Consider the following 19,832-nt stretch of genomic DNA (forward strand, 5'->3'; position numbering starts at 1 on the left):
CTTATCTTTGGAGCCGAATAAGTTCAGGTTCTCATTTACCCAGCAAAAGGTTTTGTTCAGACCTTCAGAAAGCAATTCCAATTGAAAAACCAGACACCCTTCCCCACCCTGTCCATCATTATACCGAACCTTTTCTTTAGCCTAAGGTCTCTCAACCCTTAACCTTTAGCTCCACCTTGAGGATTTCACAAAACAGCTCAAAGAAAGTCAGCCTCTTTAAAACAGGGAGGTCCGGATTTCCATGGAAAACTCATTCAAGTCCGCCATTGCAAAGCAAGAGGCCAGTGGGGCACAACGGGCCCCTGTTTGTACCTAGTACAGTCCACGTCTGCAAGGTGGTCCTGGATGGGATCCCCTGGAATCTTGCTGCACTACACCATAATAAAACAATCCAAGTATTGGTAAGGGTATCCGAGTTACGGCACCATAATGTTGGTGGTGAAAATGGTGCCAGAATGTTACCAATGACTGGACCTTGGTTCAGCAACATCGGTACTTGAATTCTGGCCAAGGAAGAATTCAGAGCCAAGATTCAAACTATAAGGAAGAGTTTATTTAGAAAGTCAGAGAGGTAGAAGAAATGGCCTCAGGAAGTAAGTAACAGAGACAAAAGAGGGCCCTTTGAGCTTAGGAGAAAGAGAGAGGTAAGGAAAATGTGCCGGAAGGGAGTGGGTGAGGGGGGGAAGGAAGTGGGGAAGGCATAAGTGTGCTGTTCTTATATTACTATTTATTAATTATTGTCTTCTTTGCCATACGAACAACTGTAAACCTACGTTTGCCCCGCCCTGTATATGACTGTGGGCTAAATGTAATTATTGTCATCTTTCAACTCTTCCCACATAAAACCTATCTCCTAGGTGAATTAGCTCCCGATCAATTCTAAGCTAAGTTAGTTCTCCCTCCTGCTAAGCACATTTCCATTCTTCTATCACCATCCTGCTATCACAGGCTGAAGGTATGCAACCTAATTATAATTCCAGCCCAAGCAAATTTATTGCCCTCACAATCATTGCAAAGTGCCTATGTTACCAATAAAAGCAAATCTTAGGGATTCTGGGTGATCCATGAATTCAAAGCAAACATTTGTCAGCGATTTCCCTTCTGTTTAGGGTTGGCCCCTTGGCCAGAGAATAAATCCCTTCCCCAGCTTTGGTACTGAGGTACAATCCAATTGGAAGTTTGGGCCTAACTATAAAGACGATTCTTTCAGAGCTGGAAAGCAATTCTGTATTTCATGCACTGGAAAGGTTAACCCTACCCCTTATAGCAAAGACAAATATATAGCAAATATATATATATATATATATATATATATATATATATACACACACAAATATCAATGTATATTTACATACATTATATATTTAAGTAAATATTATATATATTTAAGTATATACTACATATCTCCTGTTGGTTCTATTTCTCTGGAGAACCCGGACAAATACAATTCCCAGTCTTCAAGTTCTCATAAGTGAATGTCCTTTTGCATCCCGGATGGAATCGAAGAGTACAAGGAACTCACCCAATGAATTATACAGTAGAACGTAGAGGCAGAAACAAAAAGGCGCTCCATACCTTTACAGGACAGCCATAGAGCTTGAAAGGACAGTCTTGTTCCGCTTCAGGACACACAGCCAGGTGTTTATCCACCTACAAAATGGACAGCCTCACGCTACAGAAACTCATCGGCCATTCTCCGACTGTCTGGTGTAACTGCAGCAAGCAGGGAGCCAAGGGAGGCTTGGGAAGAAGGGCGGGAACAGGAGAAGGAAAAGGCGACGCTAAGGCTTGGCGGAGGGCGTGCTATGGTGAAAACGGAGGAGAATTCTCGGGAAATGGGAGGGGAAGACAGAGACATGGTTCTCATGGGTGTCACTGAAGCCTTGGGCCTTCGCCTAGGCGATTCTGTCAGACACACCCCATCGTGACTGCTAAAACGTGATCTTACATGAAATCCACTGAGAGAATTATTTATAGTTACCTCAGTTCTGGGAATAACATGCAGACACTTGTTGGGACACGGCACTGGGTACTCGGGACACAAGTTTTCTTCATGATTCTGAAGCAGAAAAAGCGTGATGAGACAAAGCCACCTTTGCTTTCAAGGGTTCCCTTTTATGCCCCCAGAGTGTTTATACACATGTCTCTTGGGGAACCTATGTATGTGGCTTACCGTCAGGAAGGTATGGCCTACTTCCAGAAAGGATTGCCTATAGATGGCCGCTTTCTTGGTATAAAGGAATTCCATCCCATTAAGTTTCCCAGTTATTCCGAAAGAAAGTCAGAGGGCACAGGACTCCGAGAGGGCGGGCTGAGGGAGTCATCAGTGTGACTCCTCGGGCACAGGTGAAAGGTCGCCATGCTCTTGTTTTGTGCCCACAGCCAGCCTCCCCGGTCAAACCACAGCATCCCGAGGACAGACAGCACCGCCACCGCCTTGTGTCCCGTCTCTAGCGTCACTCCTCGCACACTCATCCTCAGCAGGTGCCCAAACGATACTTTTGCCAGTGATAAGCGGATACCACCAAGAAGGCTTTTGTTCTTTACAGAACTTCTCTCACATAACGTTACTCTTTAGACCTAGTATTTCTGTACAAAAGTAAATCCAGAAAGGTGGGCTTCTGGTAGCTCCTCTGATTCCCTGTGATCACTCACGCAGAATTCAGCCCCATAAAGGTGAGGAATCTTTTTCTTTCTTTCTTTCTTTTTTTTTTACCTGTAGATTGATGACGACCACCTCCTTTTTGCAATAAATGCATTTTTCCTCTCGAAACGGGCAGTCGGCGCTCAAGTGCTCTTTCAGATCCTTCCGGAGGACCAGTTGCCGGCAGCTCTCATTGGAACACGGCACAGCTTGAAATAAGCACTGCAGAAGGTGGTCCTGCGACAAACACGTAACAGGGCGGTGGGAAGGGAGGCCGCTGAAAGGCCTATGGAGAGCGCTAGGGGGCGCTGGGAGGAAGGACGGCCGTGCCCACGGGCTCTGAGCGCTGAACAGAGGGCTGCTTGGACCCACCCAGGCTGTGAAAGCCAGCCTTGTGAGGTGGGAGTTCGGAGGATGGGGAGAGATGGGAGAAGAAGGAGGTATAACGAGTTTATTTTAGATTACCTAGGAACGTGCTCATATTCTCAGGTTAGTTCTTGAATATTTCCTTAAGGCTTGCCAATGAATTGACCAGACCTCAAGAATATTTTTTATTCCCTTTGTGCACTCTTTATCCCCACCCCTAGCACCAGGCACTAATTTGCAGATGGTAAAAGCCAGGACAGAGGGGAAAAGGGGAAGAAAAGAAGGGATTAAAGGAAGAAAAGGGAGGGAGAGGAAGCTGGTCCAGAAGTGGTCAAGAAAAGGAGGTAGAGGACATGTAGGATCCACAGGCCCATGAGGAGCTGGGAGTGGCCAGTCTTACAAGGTCAGGAAATGTTTTTAACTGGAATATAGGAGAATAATGCCATTATCAGTGTTCATTCCAGTTGTCTTCACATTAGAGATTTATGAAAACAGGCATATTTTAATAGAACGTTGGAATGACTGTAAGTTACTGTGATTCTGGCAAGTTATCAAAATCCTAATAAGGTTGTCTGCCTGAAAAAAAAATCCTTTAAAACAGGGTCGGAAAGCTATGGCCCTTGGGCCAACCTGGCCTGCTACTTGTGTTTGTAAATAAAGTTTTATTGGAGAATAGCCACATGCCCATCTATTTGTTCTCAGATGATCTAGCCTCTAAAATGGGGCAGCTGAGCACTTGTGACAGACACTGCAAAGCCTAAAGTATTTACTGTCTGGCTCTTGGCAGACACAGTTTGCTGACCCCTTCTCTGAAGGAAAAAAAAAAAAAAGATCAAGGAGTTTTTCTATGGGAGATAAATAAATACACCTATTTTCCTCTGCCTCTGCTGGTAAGAAACAAATGGGGATGACAACTGAAATCCACATCTTATCCAAAATTCATTGACGTTACCCTCAACTCATCAAAACAGTCAGCATTCATCAGGACTCTGCTATCTGTGAGATCCCCCCACCCTGTCACACAAGGCGGGGAGAACAGGGAATGAGGGGAAATAGGAAAGGAAGAGGTGAAGAGAAACCAGCCACTGTTCTCTAGAAGCTCGTGATCTGGTCACTAAAGCTGATCCCCGGTCCATTTGAGCCTCGTTTCCCCGTCAGGCTTAGCGACAACACAAAGGTGGAAAGAGGCCCTGCGTGGGGACCTGCCTATCTGACTATCGGAGCCAGTGGCCAGGGGCTGTCACAGGAAAACACAGCCAAGTTCCGTGAACCTCCAAAGAACTCCCTGGGCTAACAGGGAAATCATTTGCACATTTATAAGCTCAGTGCCTGCGGGGTCTGGAGGTCTGATGGAGAAAAGATGTGTTCCAAGACGTGTGGGCGGGAGTGGAAAATCTCAGCAGCCTCCCAGCAATTCCCTGGAAGCTTGGGATGCCTGAGCCTTATTCATTCGTAGTGTGATCAAACCTGATAGGGGCCTGCCATGGCGGAGCCACGTCTCCAGCCTGAATTTCACAAGCTTCCCGCTGGATGGGAAGAGCTGGGTAGGACAGGGTAGGACAGTTTCATTCGGTAGGAAGCTCACGCCCCTTCACCTCCCCTATACCTTTTGTTTGCATCTCCTAACAATGCTTCACCTTTAAACTCCATCCTATCTCTGTTCTGATCTGTTTTCTGCCTTAGATCATAAACTCTAAGAGGCCAGGGCCCACAGCTGCTGGGAAGCAACCACTCTGGCATCTGCAAATGCCTCCGGGCAGTCATACCCTGGCTCCCACCCTAGGGACCCCAAATCCTTCACAGTTCCCCCCAAAGGACATGTCCTTGCTTAAGCGTTCCTTTTGCCCAGCATATCTCACATCTTCACTTTTGGATCAATGCCCCTCACCCACAATGTAAGGCCTCGTTCAGGTAGCACGTCCTCCATGCCTTCCAGGTAGAGCAAACCTCTTCGCTCACAGCTTAGCCCTTTGCATGCTGTGCTGCAGAATTTCTAGGTAGGAATTCTCTGAGGGCAGCCCAATGACCCCCCCCCACCCCATGCTTAGCCCAGTAACTATCACAAAAAAGGTGTTCAATGCATGTCACTGGAAATGGGCAAAGGCAAATGTTCGTAATACCAACCTGGTATCGTCCCAGAATAATCTTGGCATTACACCCAGGAGCATTTTTGCAATATACGTATAAATTGAGGACTTCCCTTTTGCAGCAATTGTCCTTAAACACCTAAAAGATAAACATGACAGGTCTCACACCAAAGCTCTAGAGCAGCATGAATTATTATTATCTTGGTCTTCAGGTACATCTCAGAAGTCGGGTGGAAACTTCCAGACAGTGGTTGGAACGGAAATGTCAGATTCAGCATCATACCAGGAAAAGCTGTCTCAGATTCATACTTCTGACAGGCCACTAAACATGCAAGGCAGAAAACCAATGTCCAGAGGAGCTCCTGGTGAATTTGACCCCACAGGCTCAAAGGTCAGGAGGTGGGGCTGTGGCTGAGGGTGATGCCTTCAGCTTCCTGTCCCAGCAGATGGGTTTGTATTAGTCATCAGGTAGCATCACTGAAGCTGTGCTGACTTGCTATTTCAGCACAAACCAGGGGTCGGCAAACTTTCTCCATAAAGGGTGAGAGAGGAGTATTTTCAGCTTGGCGGGCCACGTTGCAATGGTCTCTGTTGCAACTATTCAGCTCCACCACATACAATACTTAAAGGGGCATAGCTGTGTTCTAATAAAACATTATTTATGAACACTGAAATACAATGTTCACATGATGCATAACATTATTCTTTTTAAAAATATATATTTTTATTGATTTCAGAGAGGGAGAGAGAGATAGGAACATCAATGATGAGAGAGAATCGCTGGAGATACAGCCCGCAACTGAGGCATGTACCCTTGACTGGAATCGAACCTGGGGCCCTTCAGGCTGCAGGCCAATGCTCTATCCACTGAGCCAAACCAGCTAGGACCATAACATTATTCTTACTTGTATTAAAACGTTTTATTTTGAAATAGTTGAAGACTCACAAAAAGTTGCAAAAATAGTACAGAGTTCCTGTGTGCACTTCTTCTGATTTTTTCCCCAATGACTTAAAAATATAAAGACTGTTATTAGCTCACAGGCCATACAAAAACAGGTGGCTGGATTTGTCCCAACAAATCCCGAGCTGCCATATGCCACCCCCTGGCCCAGTGCTGACGCAAGCACAAATCCAGCACTGCCCTATGCTCGGCCTTTCAGAAGGCATCATAAGAGCATAGAGTAGGAGCGTGTATCAGACAGGTGTTCAGGTCGGGGAGAAAACTGCCCGGCTGGTATGGCTCAATGGTTGAGCATTAACTCATGAACCAAGAGGTTACCAGTTCAATTCTCAGGCAGGGCACATGCCCAGGTTGTGGGTTTGATCCCCAGTCGGGTGTGTGCAGGAGACAGCTGGTCGATGTTTCTCTCTCATTGACGTTTCTATCTCTCTATCCCTCTCACTTCCTCTCTCTCTAAAATCAATAAAAACAAATTTTAAAAAAAATAAAGGAAGAAAACTGAGCATGACCATAGCTTAGATACAACTAAAAGAACACGCAACCAAACAAACAATATATAAAGAAGGCTTCGTCAAAATGAAAAACTTGTGCTTCAAAAGAAGCCATCAAGAAAGTGAAAAGATGACCCACAAAATGGGAGAAAAATATTTGCAAATGATATATTTGATAAGAGACTTGTATCCAGAATATATGAAGAACTCTTAGAACTCAACAATAAAAGACAAATAACCCACTGAGAAAATGAGCAAGGGAACTGAATGGGCATTTTTTTAAAAATATATTTTATCCCTGACTGGTTTGGCTCAGTGGATAGAGCGTCAGCCTGCGGACTGAAGGGTCCCAGGTTCGATTCCGGTTAAGGGCATGTACCTTGGTTGCGCGCACGTACCCGGTGGCGGGGTGTGCAGGAGGCAGCTGATCGATGTTTCTAACTCCCTATCCCTCTCCCTTCCTCTCTGTAAAAAATCAATAAAATATATTTAAATATATATATATATATATATATATATATATATATATATATATAATTGATTTTTTTACAGAGAGGAAGAGCGAGGGATAGAGAGTTAGAAACATCGATGAGAGAGAAACATCGATCAGCTACCTCTTGCACACCCCCTACTGGGGATGTGCCCGCAACCAAGGTACATGCCCTTGACCGGAATCGAACCTGGGACCTTTCAGTCCGCAGGCCGACACTCTATCCACTGAGCCAAACCAGTTTCGGCCTGAATGGGCATTTTTACAAAAGACATATACAAATGGCCAACCATAGGAAAAGACGTTCCACATCATTAACCATTAGAGAAATGCAAATCAAAACCACAAGATATATCTTCATACCCACAAGGAAGGCCATAATAAAGAAGATGGGTGATAACAAATCCTGGCAAGGATCAGGAGAAATTAGAACTCTCAGACATTGCTAGCAGGAATGCAAAATGGTGCAGCTGCTTTGGAAAATACCTAGCCTGGCAGGTCCTTAGTGTTAAACATAGTTACCATCTAACCCAGTAATTCCACCCCTAGGTATATACCCAAGAAACATGTACAATTTACAAGTAAACTTTAAGATATATGAATTCTAGCTCAATAAGGCTGCTGTTGGACATAATAACCAAAGGAAGTATTCGCGATTAACCAGATGAGAAAGTGAATTCCAGGAAACAGGATGTTTCGTTTCTCCAAGTGACTCAGGATAGCTGGAGCCAGGATAGGAAGGGGGGGGGGGGGGGGAAGAAAGAAGCAGGAGAAGAAACATGGGGAGTCAATAAAGACCCAAAAAAGCCTCTCAGACAGCGTCAAGAGTGGGGTCCGACCTGACTCCTCAGCAGAGGCATATGGGCCCCAGGGAAGACGGCGCCCCCTTGGGTGTGGCCCATACCCAAACAACTCCAGCACTGGGAGTTTTACGTACTGAGCATCCCACCCACCCCCACTCTCCTGCTCCAACCTCGATGTCCAATCAGGACACTGGCTTCTCTATCAACTAGAGACTTGCTAACCCAAAGCAGTGATTTTCTTACCTCATGAGATTTAATAACTTCCTTATCTACAGGGCAGAGCGGCACTGCATTTAATTCTCTGGAGAGAAAAATAAAAATAGAGCCAGAATTAAGAGTTGACCTTGACAGCTCTTCAGCACTCCGGCCATGCTCGGCCCCCTGACGTTCCCCCCGAGCAGCTCAGGCCCTGTCTTTACTCATGCTATTCCCTCTCCCAGAAGCCCCCCAGCACCCCAACTCCAGCACCTCTCCAGCCTAAAAAACACTCCCCTTCATTCCCAGGATGCAAGTCAAATAGTGAGCCCCCCCCCCCCCCCCCCGGACAGAGTTAAATGCCCTCTCCATTCCTTTGCTTATCTCACTATTCCACCGCCTGTCTGCGTCACTGGACTGGAACATTCTAGGAGGCAGAGACCGGGTCCTGTTCCACACTGGACCTCCAGCTCTCTAACTCTGGACACCAGAGCCTAGTTTAGCAAGGTGCCTGGCACACACGGGCACTGAATGAACGAGGCCATGAATGAATGGGCGTGTGCTGCAATAACCCCCTTTCTCAGCTGGGCAGGATACAACCTCCTTCCTGCCCCCTCGATAAGCCCTAAACGCCCGCTTTTATGTCTCTCCTGGTCTGCTCCCTCAACAGGGCATGAGCCATGCTTTACAGCCACCCAGGAGTGAACAGTGAGATTCCTTCCGAATGCAATGCCACCGCTGCCTTAGGCAAGGAAGGGCCAGCGTGACTGCAGGCCCTTGGGGAAACACAGGCTGCGTTTCTAGGTGTGTCCTCACATGCAAAGCAGGCATGGTCTGGATTTTAACCAAAGGTGAAAACAGGCCAGCGAGTGGCAAAAACTGAATATGGCTCCTCAGGGTCTCACAGGAGGAGCCTGGGAGAGCCCCTCCTCAGATTTATGGCTCTGTGGCCGACCCCAGCCATCCCTCAACCACGATGACAGCTGAGAGGCCACACTTGACATTGAGAGCCCAGGACACCCCGCTCTGGTCAGGCCTGCTGTGGCCGGAGCTGCCCTGCCCACTCACCTCAGGGCTAGGATGCAGTGCTGGCAGAAACGGTGCCCACAGCCCGTCTGGTGAGGGTTGTGAAGCACGGAGCGGCAGAAGGCACACTTGTACCGCTCTTCCAATTGCTCCACAAACCGGTACTCAGTGTGGTGCTCGAAGTCCAAGGAAACGGAGTTGCCGGAATTCTGGCGGATGAAACCACAGGGGATGCCTCCTTGCTCCTCAGGATAAGCCATTCTGGGGGTCAGGGGGACAGAAGGAAAACTGAGCGTGCCCATACCCAAACAACTCCGGCACCGGGAGTTTTACTTCCTGAGCATCCCCCACAGGGTCACTCTGCTGTGACCTTGTGGCCACCGTGACAGCCTCCTGCCACCGGAGGGCTCCTGCAGAGGGTGAGCAGGTGGGAGGCTGGACCAGGTGTCTTCCCGCAGGATTCCAGAGGATTCAGCCCTGTGCCCACCCTCCTTGTTACAGGAACGCTAAATTATTCTGTCAGTTTGGCCGCATGCTTACACAAAATCTAGCCAGGTGTTAACTACATTCGAAGCAAACTCCTGTTATGAATTCTCTTCCACTCAACTGAGAGAATTGAAACAAATGCTTTGTTAGCGTGTTGTTTTTTTTTTCAGAAGCAAGACCCACACACCCCAACACATTGCTTGCAGTGTTACAGTAAGTCCTCACCTAACGTCATGGAACGCTTCTCGGAACTGCCGCAAAACAACGGATCACAAAACCAATTTTTACCATAGAGCAGTTGATAGAAACAAGAGTTAAGTTCTTACAGCATCTCATCAACATTATTAAAAAAAAAAAATGATGTTGTTATTCGAGGACCTGCTATAAGTAGATAAAGCACCACCACCGGCCCACATCATTTCTCACCTGAACTGCGTAAGAACCCATTAACTGCTTTCCCCTCCAATCCCTTCTCCATACAAAAGCCAGGGTGATAGTTTCAAAACGCAAGTGTGATTGCCGCTTATCTCGGTTATAGCTCCCCTCCTCGTTCAGTGGGTTTCCAGGGCGAAAACCTTCACGCTGAGCAGTCTGCAAGAGTGCATCCTCCCCACCCGCCAGCATCCTGGGCTTCGGCCTCCCTGCTTTCTGCATTCTAGCCACGGGCGTTCTTTTAGTTCTTCTATTACACCGTGCTGTCTCTTGCCACAGGGCCTTTGCACAAGCCAGTGCCTCTGTCAAGAGTACCTTCCGCGTTTCTTTCTGGTCCCCTTCACTTAGTTAACTCACATTCATGCTTCAAATTTCATTTCAAGCTTCATATTCTCAAGTAAGCTTGCTCTTTTCCCCCTGGTCTAACAGCAAGAGGCCGCCACTCACCAGTCTGAAGAACAGGCATGGCCCCCAGGGAGTGGCTGGGGGCTAGGGTGGGTGGGGTGGGGGGGGTGTCACTGTATAATTCTTTTGAAAATTTTTTAACATGAGTGCATTACCTATTCAAAAAAAAAACAAAACAAAACCCAAACATAAAAACTAAACATCCACTGTTATATCCGTCATAAAACCAGGTTTCTACCAGGTTTCTTTCCTTCATATCAAGGCATGACTTGAAATTTGACACGTGTGTGTGTGTGTGTGTGTGTGTGTGTGTGTGTGTGTGATTGTTTGATTTGTATCTGTGTTCCTCAGTGGCACACGGATGGCATCTGGTCTTTCTTGTTCATTGTTGCATCTCCAGCTCTGAGCACTGAGCCAGGCCTGGAGAACAACTGAGCTATTTTTTTGAACTGATGTTATTACATGAACATTTTGAACACCCTCAACAGAGCTGCTGTAGTGACTGTTGACCTCTGACATAGTGATTCTTAACCCTTTGAGAAAGAACTTCCCCTTGCCTTCGAACATGCGGTAAAAACTCGAGGCCTTCTCCCTGTACAATAGCACACCCGCCTGATGTCTGGACCTTGAGGGGCCCTCTGAACCCACCCGTGTCCCCCAGAAATACTGTTACTTCGGCACAGTGCCAGGAGCGGGGCCTGGGGATGTGCCTGGCAAATGGCTAATGAATGGGAAGCCATGGGGTGGTCCCGGGGGGCGATGTACGTCCACAAGGCTGGGGTACAGGAAGGCTTGGCCTCGGCCTCGCTTCCTTTGCCTTGTTCTCGGGATTCCTCAGGATGCTCTCGCAGCAGATGAGGTCAGCTGGGTCGGGGAGCAGCTGTGTGGCCTGATCTGAAGGCGACCCCATTCAACCCTCAGCTCTGCTCCAGCCAGCAGCTGGCCTCTCTCACTGCCGGAGGGGGCTGAGTCCGGGATGTGGCCCAGGTGCAGGGAGCAGAGGAAGCAACTGGCCTCTTTCAGCAAATAACACTTTCTCTCCGGAGGAGTCCAACAGGCCTGGGGATATATTTGTCTTTGTTCCGGGGTTTGAGACAGAAGCCGGTCCTTTTCTTCTCTGCAAGTGTTTCCTGCAGAACGCAGAGGGTGGCAGGTGATACAAGATGTGATTGTTCCCCTTTTTCACACGGTTTACCCTTGAGATTGAACATGTTAGTTATGAAGGCCAGCAGGCAGGGCCCTGGAGTTGCATGCGCCACCCTAACAACCAAGACCCGCCTTCCTCTCTGAGAAGTGCAAGACCAGTTCCCAACGGCCCCACGGCCTCTAAATTTGGACTCAGAGATGCACCCGAAAGCAGCAGGGTGTTCGGCCCCCAGAACAAGGCAGTAGGATGTACAAAACTCAGTTCAGGTTCCCCTCTGCTGCACTCTCTCCTCTTTCCTATCATAAGAATTTAATGCACTCATCTGTGTGTCTGTCCATCTTTCTCCACACAGCAATGCTCAAACACTTGTCTCAGGACCTCCCCCCTTTAGACTCTTAATAATTAAGGAGCCAAAGACCCAGAAAAACCAGCTCAATAATAAAGAAGCAGGACAAAATTGGAGGATTGACACTACTTAAGTTCAAGACTTTCTATAAAGCTACAATAATCAAGACAGTGTGTGCTGGTAAAAGAACAGACAAGTAGGTCAATGGAGAACAGAGAGCCCAGAAATAGACCCGTGTAAATATAGTCACCTGATGTCTGACCAGGGAGCAGAGGCAATACAATTCGCAAAGACAGTCGTTTCACAAATGGTGCTGGAACAACTGCAAGTTCACGGAAAAATGAGTCTAGACACGGACTTTACACCATTCACAAAAATTAACTCAAAATAACACCGGAAAAAACCCTCTAGATAAACTTGAGTTTGGCAATGACTTCTTAGATACAACACCAAAGAAGGCACAATCTATGAAAGAATGCATAAGCTGGACTTCATTAAAATTAAACATTTTCTGCTCTGTGAAAGAAACCATCAAAAAAACGAGAAGATATGCCAGAGAATGGGAGAAAATATTTGCAAAGGATATATAGGATAAAGACATGCTATCCAAAATATACCTTACCAAAGAAGATAGACAGGTGGCAAATAAGAATATGAAAAGATGCTCCATATCATATGCCATCATGGAAATGCAAGCTAAAACAACAACGAGAACACGGGTGAGGACATGTAGCCACCGGTGCTCTTACACACCACTGGTAGGAACGTAACACTTTAGAAGACAGTTTGGCAGTTTCTTACAAAACTGAACATATTCTTACATCTGATCCAGCAATCATACCCCTTGGTATTTACCCAAGAGGATTGGCAACTTACGTCCATCTAAAACCCTGCACACGAATGTTTACAGGAACTTTATTTATAATTGCCAAAACTTACAAGTAATCAAGATGTCCTTTAGTAGGTGAATGAATAAAGCTTGGTACGTCCAGACAATGCAATATTATTCAGCACTAAAAAGAAATGAACTATCAAGCCATGACAAAACATGGAGGAATCTTCCATGCATGTTACTAAGTGAAAGAAGCCAATCGAAAAGGCTACATACTGTACGACTCTCACTATATGACATTCTGGAAAAGACAAAACTATGGAGGCAGTAAAAAGATGAATGGTTGCCAGGATGGAAGGAGGGGGAGAAGAAGAGGGGGTTCACTAAGGGTTTTTAGGGCCATGAAACTACTCTGTATGATACTACAATGATGGACACATGTCACTATACAATTGTCCAATCCCACAGAACAGCAATTTTCAACCTTTTTTTTTTTTATCTCATGGCACACATAAACTAATTACTAAAATTGCCTCTTGCAGCACACTGGCTGAAAACTGGTGCCACGTAATGGCAAGCGTGAACCCTAATGTAAACTATGGACTTTGAGTGATAATGATGTGTTGAAGGAAGGGTAGTGGAATATGCCACCCCAAAATAGATCTGTAGGAGTTTAGGACATGCCACCCCAAAATATGCTGCATTGGTATGTTGATTATTTTGAATTGTAGACACTTGAAAAATAACAGCAAATGCAGGACGCGGCTTTCTCTGAATTCCTTACCTGCCTGAAGACAGGTCCTCCAAAGAAAAGGAGCTCAGTTATCACAAATCTCCTTTCTGAGAGTTTCATCAACCAGGGAAGACTGACTCATCACAGAAGAAGAAACTAGAAGTTGACACCCAGACCAACTTTGTTACAAACTATCATCTCCCATATATTCTTTTAAGGGCCCATTCATCTTTCCTAAAAATCATTTGCTCTCCCCCAAAAGGTCTACACACACATACCCTTTCCTTATTAAAATGGTGTTCAAGCCTGAGTTCTAAGCCACCTTGGAGAGTTCCTCTTCTTTCCCTAGGTATCTCCCATGCATAAGAGGTGTATAAACTCCCATTTGGTTTTCTCTTATTAATGTGTCTTTCATTACAGGTCTCAGCTAAGAACTCAGAAGGGTAGAGGGAAAATTATTTTCCTCCCTTACACAATGTAGGTTCATAAACTGTAACAAATGTACCACTCTGGTAGGGATTTTGCCAATGGGGGAGGCTGTGCATATGAGGGGACAGGTAGTGTATGGGAAATCTCTGTACTTTCCATTCAATTTTGCTGTGAACCTAAAACTGCTCTAAAAAAATTTTAAGAACACCGAAGAGTTTTTACGTGGGTTATATCTACCAATATTTATCAAATTTGAGATTAAAATTGAGACATTTTGAAGAATATTTTATTAATTCACTTTAGATAATAATGAGCCAGTTATTCTATATAATAAAAGCCTAATATATAAATCGACTGAATGGTGGAATGACCTGCGGAATGACTAGTCGCTATGACAAGCACTGACCACCAGGGGGCAGATGCTCAATGCAGGAGCTGCCCCTGGTGGTCAGTGCGCTCCCACAGGGAGAGCGCCACTCAGCCAGAAGCCGGGCTCACTGCTGGTGAGCACAGCAGCGGTAGCAGGAGCCTCTCCCGCCTCCGTGGCAGCACTAAGGAGCAGCAAACTGAGTGATAAGGAGCAGCAAGCAGGTGGGCAGCAAGGAGCAAGGGGTCCCAGACTGCAAGAGGGCACAGGCCGGGCTGAGGGACCCCCACCCCCACCCCAGTGCACGAATTTCATGCACCGGGCCTCTAGCACGTTAAATAAAATTTTTATGAAAAATGACCATTTTCCAAAACAACAAAAATTAGTGAGAAGAGTGTGTGGTATTGTTTTCGATTTTTGCACATCTCTGGGCTGACTAGAAGGTAGCTGGATTTCCATATCTACGCCTGTATTCAGTCTGTTGCAGTAGCACAGTAGCTTCTGGAAAACACCACTGCATGCTCAGGAAAGGAGAGTGAAAATGGCAAACAGTAGCGTAGAATTATTATGAAGATAGTTTTGCCCATGCAGATCACCTGAAAGGGCCCCAGGGAGCCCCGGGCGGTGGTGGTGGTAAACATTTAACAATCTGCTCTGTTGGGGGGAAGCTCCAGTGTGCAAAACCTGTCCGTTTCCGCACCTGAACATACCTGACCTAAGGAAGTGCTCACTAACGAGCCGCTTTCCTGGTCAGAGCTGCTCCAGCACCCCCACAGCCCCTGGCACACACTTTGGGAACCACTGCTCTCAGGCTGCCGGTGGGCCTGGGTCCTGTCCGTCTTTATACTGTCGGGGCCCAGCACACGTGACCCTCACAGACAGACTCCTGCTCCTGGTAAAGGACCAGCAGAGGCCTGAGGACCAACATGCCGCCCCCCGCCTCCCCTCTGCCTTCCACTGTGTGCCTTGCCCTGCCCTGGTCTGCATGCCTAAGGCATCCACTGACCTTGTTCATCCTCCAATCTGTCGCCTTGTTCAGTTCAAACTATGAAACTGAGTTGTTATTTAATCAGACATTTTGTTTTAAAGCACTTTTGTTCTGCTATACAATATGGATTTCGGGAGTTTCGGGGTGGTGTTCTTTTCTATAAACCCAGCTGAGCAGGGTCTGTCTCCTTCCTCTGAAGTTCTTCAGGTTCACGACCCGGCTCCAAAAACGGAACCAATTCACTGCGCGCACCGACGTGAGACAGCCCCCATAAGGGCACTATAAAGGCTGACGTGTTTTTTGCCTAACAAATACATTTCTCTAATTAATTCAACATTGGAAGCTGGTTCACTGTCACTCCCAGGCAGTTCTTTAGTGGAAACGAGTAACAGTTCCATTTTATTCAAATAGTTCCCCTTTGGGGAGAATAGCTTATGTAACAGGAACAGCAAGAGCTCAGGTTTTGCAAAAAAAAAAGAAAACAAAGCCACCATAATTACTAACAGAGCTTGTTATCTCCTCACTGCCTGTTCCTGCCGCGGATGGAACACGCCATGTGTTCGGCTGAGGACCACGAGAGAAAATCCCATGTCATCTGTCAGAAACACCTTTAAGGGCTTCTGTGAGATGCAGGTGTGGGGAGAGAGGGGGGGAAGCACAGCGTGAGGAGTCCTGAACGTGTGCCACAGCCGGGAATTCCAACGTTTCCCGTGGTTTTTATCTTTTTGGGGATGATAAACGGAGAGGACCACGCGGGGAGTTTAGGGGAGGAGGCTGCCACCCAGAACAGAGGAGGGTGGGGGCCTGACCTAAGGCAGCGGCCAGGAGAGGTCACGTCTGTGAGGCTCCGAGGTGCATGGATTTAGAAATGGCTTAGGCGGAAGGGCTGAGGGAGGGGATGTGGAGGATGACCCCCAGGTTCCAGTCCGGAAGGCTAGGCCAGCCACGGCAGCACGAGGGAGAGGATGAGGGCGAGACGCAGAGGCAGCGAAGGGTGTGGGTCGGAGACGTACCCAGGCGGGTGCCTTCGGGACAGCCCAGGAGAGCGGGGTGAGTCAGAGCAGCTGACATCGGATACCTCTCCCAGAATAAACTACACAATTCCCAGGAATGGCCTCGTTTCCTTCGTGGTATCAATGATTACTTTAAAACCGCCCGGGGCATTACAATGTTTTTCACTTTACAAATCATTTGGTGGTTGTTTCGGTGGCATTTGACATACTCGGTTTAGTTCTATGTGTCAGGAAAGGAAGGGCTGGAGAGGTAAGACATCCCAGAGAGAGAGTGATGGGAAATCTCGAAGGCAGGACTGCAGTGGGCCGTCTTCTCCTTCCACTCACCCCGGCCGCTGCAGCACGGCCCTGGCCCCGGGTGACTCCCTATTTGGAAATTAATCCGGGCGGTGCTGCTTCCCCCAAGTAATCCCCATTCAGCCTGTGTGACACACCCCGCCCCACCCCCACCACCCCCGCCCCAGGCCTGAGATCCCTACTGCCAATGACTGGATGAGACAAAAACTCTTAGGCTGCAGGGAAATGCACGCGGCGCCTGGGAGGAGCTTGAGGACTGTGGCCTCTTTTCAGCTCTGCTCAGGCCTCGCCAGGAACAGAAGAAGCCAAAGCCCGGAAGCTCACTTGGGATAACGGGGGCTGGGTACAAACCCGTTATTCCCCAAAGCCACCGAGACCCACGGAAGGAGCCTGGGCTTAAGTTAAAGGAGGAGAGATGGTGGTCAGCGATGAGGAAGATGCAAGTCCCAGGATGCAGTGACCCAGGGAGACCCTGGCATCCACGCCCTGGGCAGCACCGGATAAGGGCATAGCCCCGCTCGGGTACCGGGCGCTCACCTGCCTCCCTCGGGGCTGCTCTGGCCCTTGAATCCTCAGATCCTGCTCTTCCAGGGAGAACCCTTCCGGCCAGGAAAGAGGGAGAAGAGGCACAGCGGGGGTGGCACCAGGGAGAACTGATGGGCTCCAAGTCCTTACAAAGCCTCTGTCTGCACCGGCCCGACAGGTCCGTCCTCTGAGGGAGAAACCCCTCAGACAGCAGCTGGGCCTCTGCCCCAACCCCTGCCCTCTCCTCCTCTCCGCTCACCGCAGAGCTGAACACCACAGCCCCGACACAACCACAGCGCGGCCTCGGGAGAAGCGGGTTCTCTTGCGTGAACCTTTAACCATGCGGGCTGGACAAGGAGAGGGGCCTTGGAGAAACACAGAGGAACGAGCCCGTTTTCCATCGGGGCTAACGTGGCCAGGCGACCACGCAGGGACTGGGGGACACCACCACAGCCAGCCAGATGTGACAGGAGCCCACCAACCCACGGTCCTGTCCACAGCACAGCTGGCTTTGGTGTCTCCAGGGCAGGAGCTGGCTGAGTTCTCTTTTCTTTTCCTTAGACTTTCTCAGAAGAGCGTTGCTTGGGCACAGGACAGGGAATGGTGTGGCTGTGCACTCAATTCCTTTGAAGAGAAGTGTGATTTCTCCCCAAGTTGTCAGGAAACCTCTGGTTCCTCTTTTAGCGAGGGTGCAGCTAAGCGCAGCGGGTGAAGGGGCGGGGCTCCAGGGCTGCCGGGCTTCCCCACCTCCCTCCAGGGCCCTGCGCGGCCGCCCTAACCCTAACTCCAGCCTCCCTCGGAGGGAAGCCTTGAATGGACGCCCCCCCTCTTGCTCAGACCAGCCGGCATCCGCCTGGCTGCCAGCAAGGTGGCAGGAGACCCTTCAGATCTGCTTTCAGAATTTAGGCCAAGAGAACACAATAAAATGCTACTCATCTTTCCACACCAGGACTCCCTCTTCAGGAAGCTTTGACTCCAGGACTCGCAGCCCCCACCTGCAGCCCCAGCTCTATCCCAGTCCCCACTGCCCTCCAGGGCCCACTCAGCGGGCTCCTCGAGGGAGGGGCTGTCCTCACTCACCCTCAGGTCCTCAGAGCCAGCCTCTCCCTGGCACAGGACACTCAACCAGTGTGTGGTAAATCAGAAGGGAATTCAGAATTAACCTAGGCCTCCGTGGCAGAGGGCTGCTGGAAGCAGGGCCATGAAAACAAGGCAGGACAAATCCGAGTAAGAGAGACAGAGGGCTGGGGGCTGTGATACAAAAAGACGTGAATGAAACCTAAGGGCTGGAGCAGGACCCGGGCCAGGAGTGCAGTTACCGAGTCTATGTCCAGGCTCAGCACCAGCTAATTCTCAGGCTTTGGCTCATTTGCGTTCTGACAGCAACCCTGTGAGGCTGGACAGGCCCTCCGGCCGGGGAGCAGTGCAGGCCCTCAGGGGATAATTATGGAGGAACCGGGGATCCTCCCAGCCTCTCTGCGGTCTGCCAAGCGCCGTGCGCATGGTAGTCACCCCTGTGACTCCGGAGTGGACCTGTCTGGGCACCGATCCTGGTTCTACTGCTGAATTGGCCATGTGACCTCAGGCAAGCTACTTCCTCTCTAAGCGTCTCAGTTTCTTCACCTGCAAAACGGTGACAATGATATCACTAGTTACCTTACAGAACGTTTGAAGATTAAACAAGTTAATACTATACATCAGGGGTCGGCTGGCCCACTATTTGTTTTTATACATCAAGTTTTATCAGAATGCAGTCACGCTCATTTGTTTGTAAATGGTCTACGGCTGTTGTTGACTATCCTGGGAGAGATGACCATATGGCCCGTAAAGCCTCAACTATTTATTATCTGATTTTCTACAGAAAGACTGCTGACATCCCCCCTCCCCCAATACACACACACACACACACACACACACACACACACACACACACACACATGCGTGAAGAGCTTATAACGGTGGTAAATAATAAGTGCTAGGGGGGCCATTATTATGAATAGCATTTGCCCCAGAGTTCATGGTTATACTGGACTACCTCCCACTCAACATTTATTCCTTCCGTTACTCACTAATTCCTTTGCTGAGAACCTACCACGTGCAGACACCGATGGGGAAACAGAAACCCAGCACAGTGGGCGGGGTTCCTCACCATCCTCACCTCAACATCCCCACCGGCCGGCCACTCTCCCCCTCACCTCCCTCCTCCCGGCTCCAGAGCTGGGCCCGCAGACCTGTGCCCCTCATCAGATGCCACAGGCTCCTCCCGGCAGCCTTCCCTCCTCTCCCAAGTTCATCTGTACCCTGCCTTTGAACAAGCTGGGCACCCGGATCACCTGAGTGCTGGCGTTTGTGTGTGAGGCCCTATGTAGTTTGGAAAATCATATTACATTAGTTCGGCAATCGTAACTGTAATCATGTAATCAGACTTGCCAACTAGTCTCCCCTCAACTGCTGCCCTCATGCCCTTTATATGGCATTTGGTACTTCCTTCTAGAAACTCCCTAGTCCTTTGGCCCTGGGGACACTGCACTTTTTGGTTCTCCTCTCACCCCTGACTATACCCGCAAGAGGCTCTCTGTGGGGCTCCCCTGAGGCTGGATCAGCCAGCTACCCGCTACCCTTCATTCTAGCCAAGACACCCACCTCTTTGCATATGAAAGGCTCCCTCATTCCCGCCCTGTTTCTGAATGCAGTGTGTCCCCCTCCATCACCATCATCTCAGACTCACAGTTCCCTCCCCCTCCCTTCCTAACCACCCTCTGTTCTCAC

The 19,832-nt window shown here is 48.6% G+C and overlaps 1 protein-coding gene across 3 annotated transcripts in view; it reads right to left on the bottom strand.

Annotated features, from left to right (window-relative positions):
- TRAF5 (TNF receptor associated factor 5) overlaps nucleotides 1-19,832 on the bottom strand; it is a 43,950-nt gene that overhangs the window by 11,001 nt on the left and 13,117 nt on the right. For all 3 annotated transcript variants that reach the window (XM_079761860.1, XM_079761858.1, XM_079761859.1), the window contains exons 2-7: nucleotides 9,106-9,324; nucleotides 8,086-8,143; nucleotides 5,135-5,236; nucleotides 2,717-2,881; nucleotides 1,982-2,059; nucleotides 1,576-1,650 (exon numbers count right to left, since the gene is read on the bottom strand). In XM_079761860.1, the coding sequence (XP_079617986.1) occupies nucleotides 1,576-1,650; nucleotides 1,982-2,059; nucleotides 2,717-2,881; nucleotides 5,135-5,236; nucleotides 8,086-8,143; nucleotides 9,106-9,323 (696 nt within the window). In that variant the 5' untranslated portion in view covers nucleotide 9,324. The remainder of the gene's footprint in view (nucleotides 1-1,575; nucleotides 1,651-1,981; nucleotides 2,060-2,716; nucleotides 2,882-5,134; nucleotides 5,237-8,085; nucleotides 8,144-9,105; nucleotides 9,325-19,832) is intronic.

Source organism: Cnephaeus nilssonii (assembly GCF_951640355.1).
Source record: "Cnephaeus nilssonii genome assembly, chromosome: 21".
NCBI lineage: Eukaryota > Metazoa > Chordata > Mammalia > Chiroptera > Vespertilionidae > Cnephaeus > Cnephaeus nilssonii.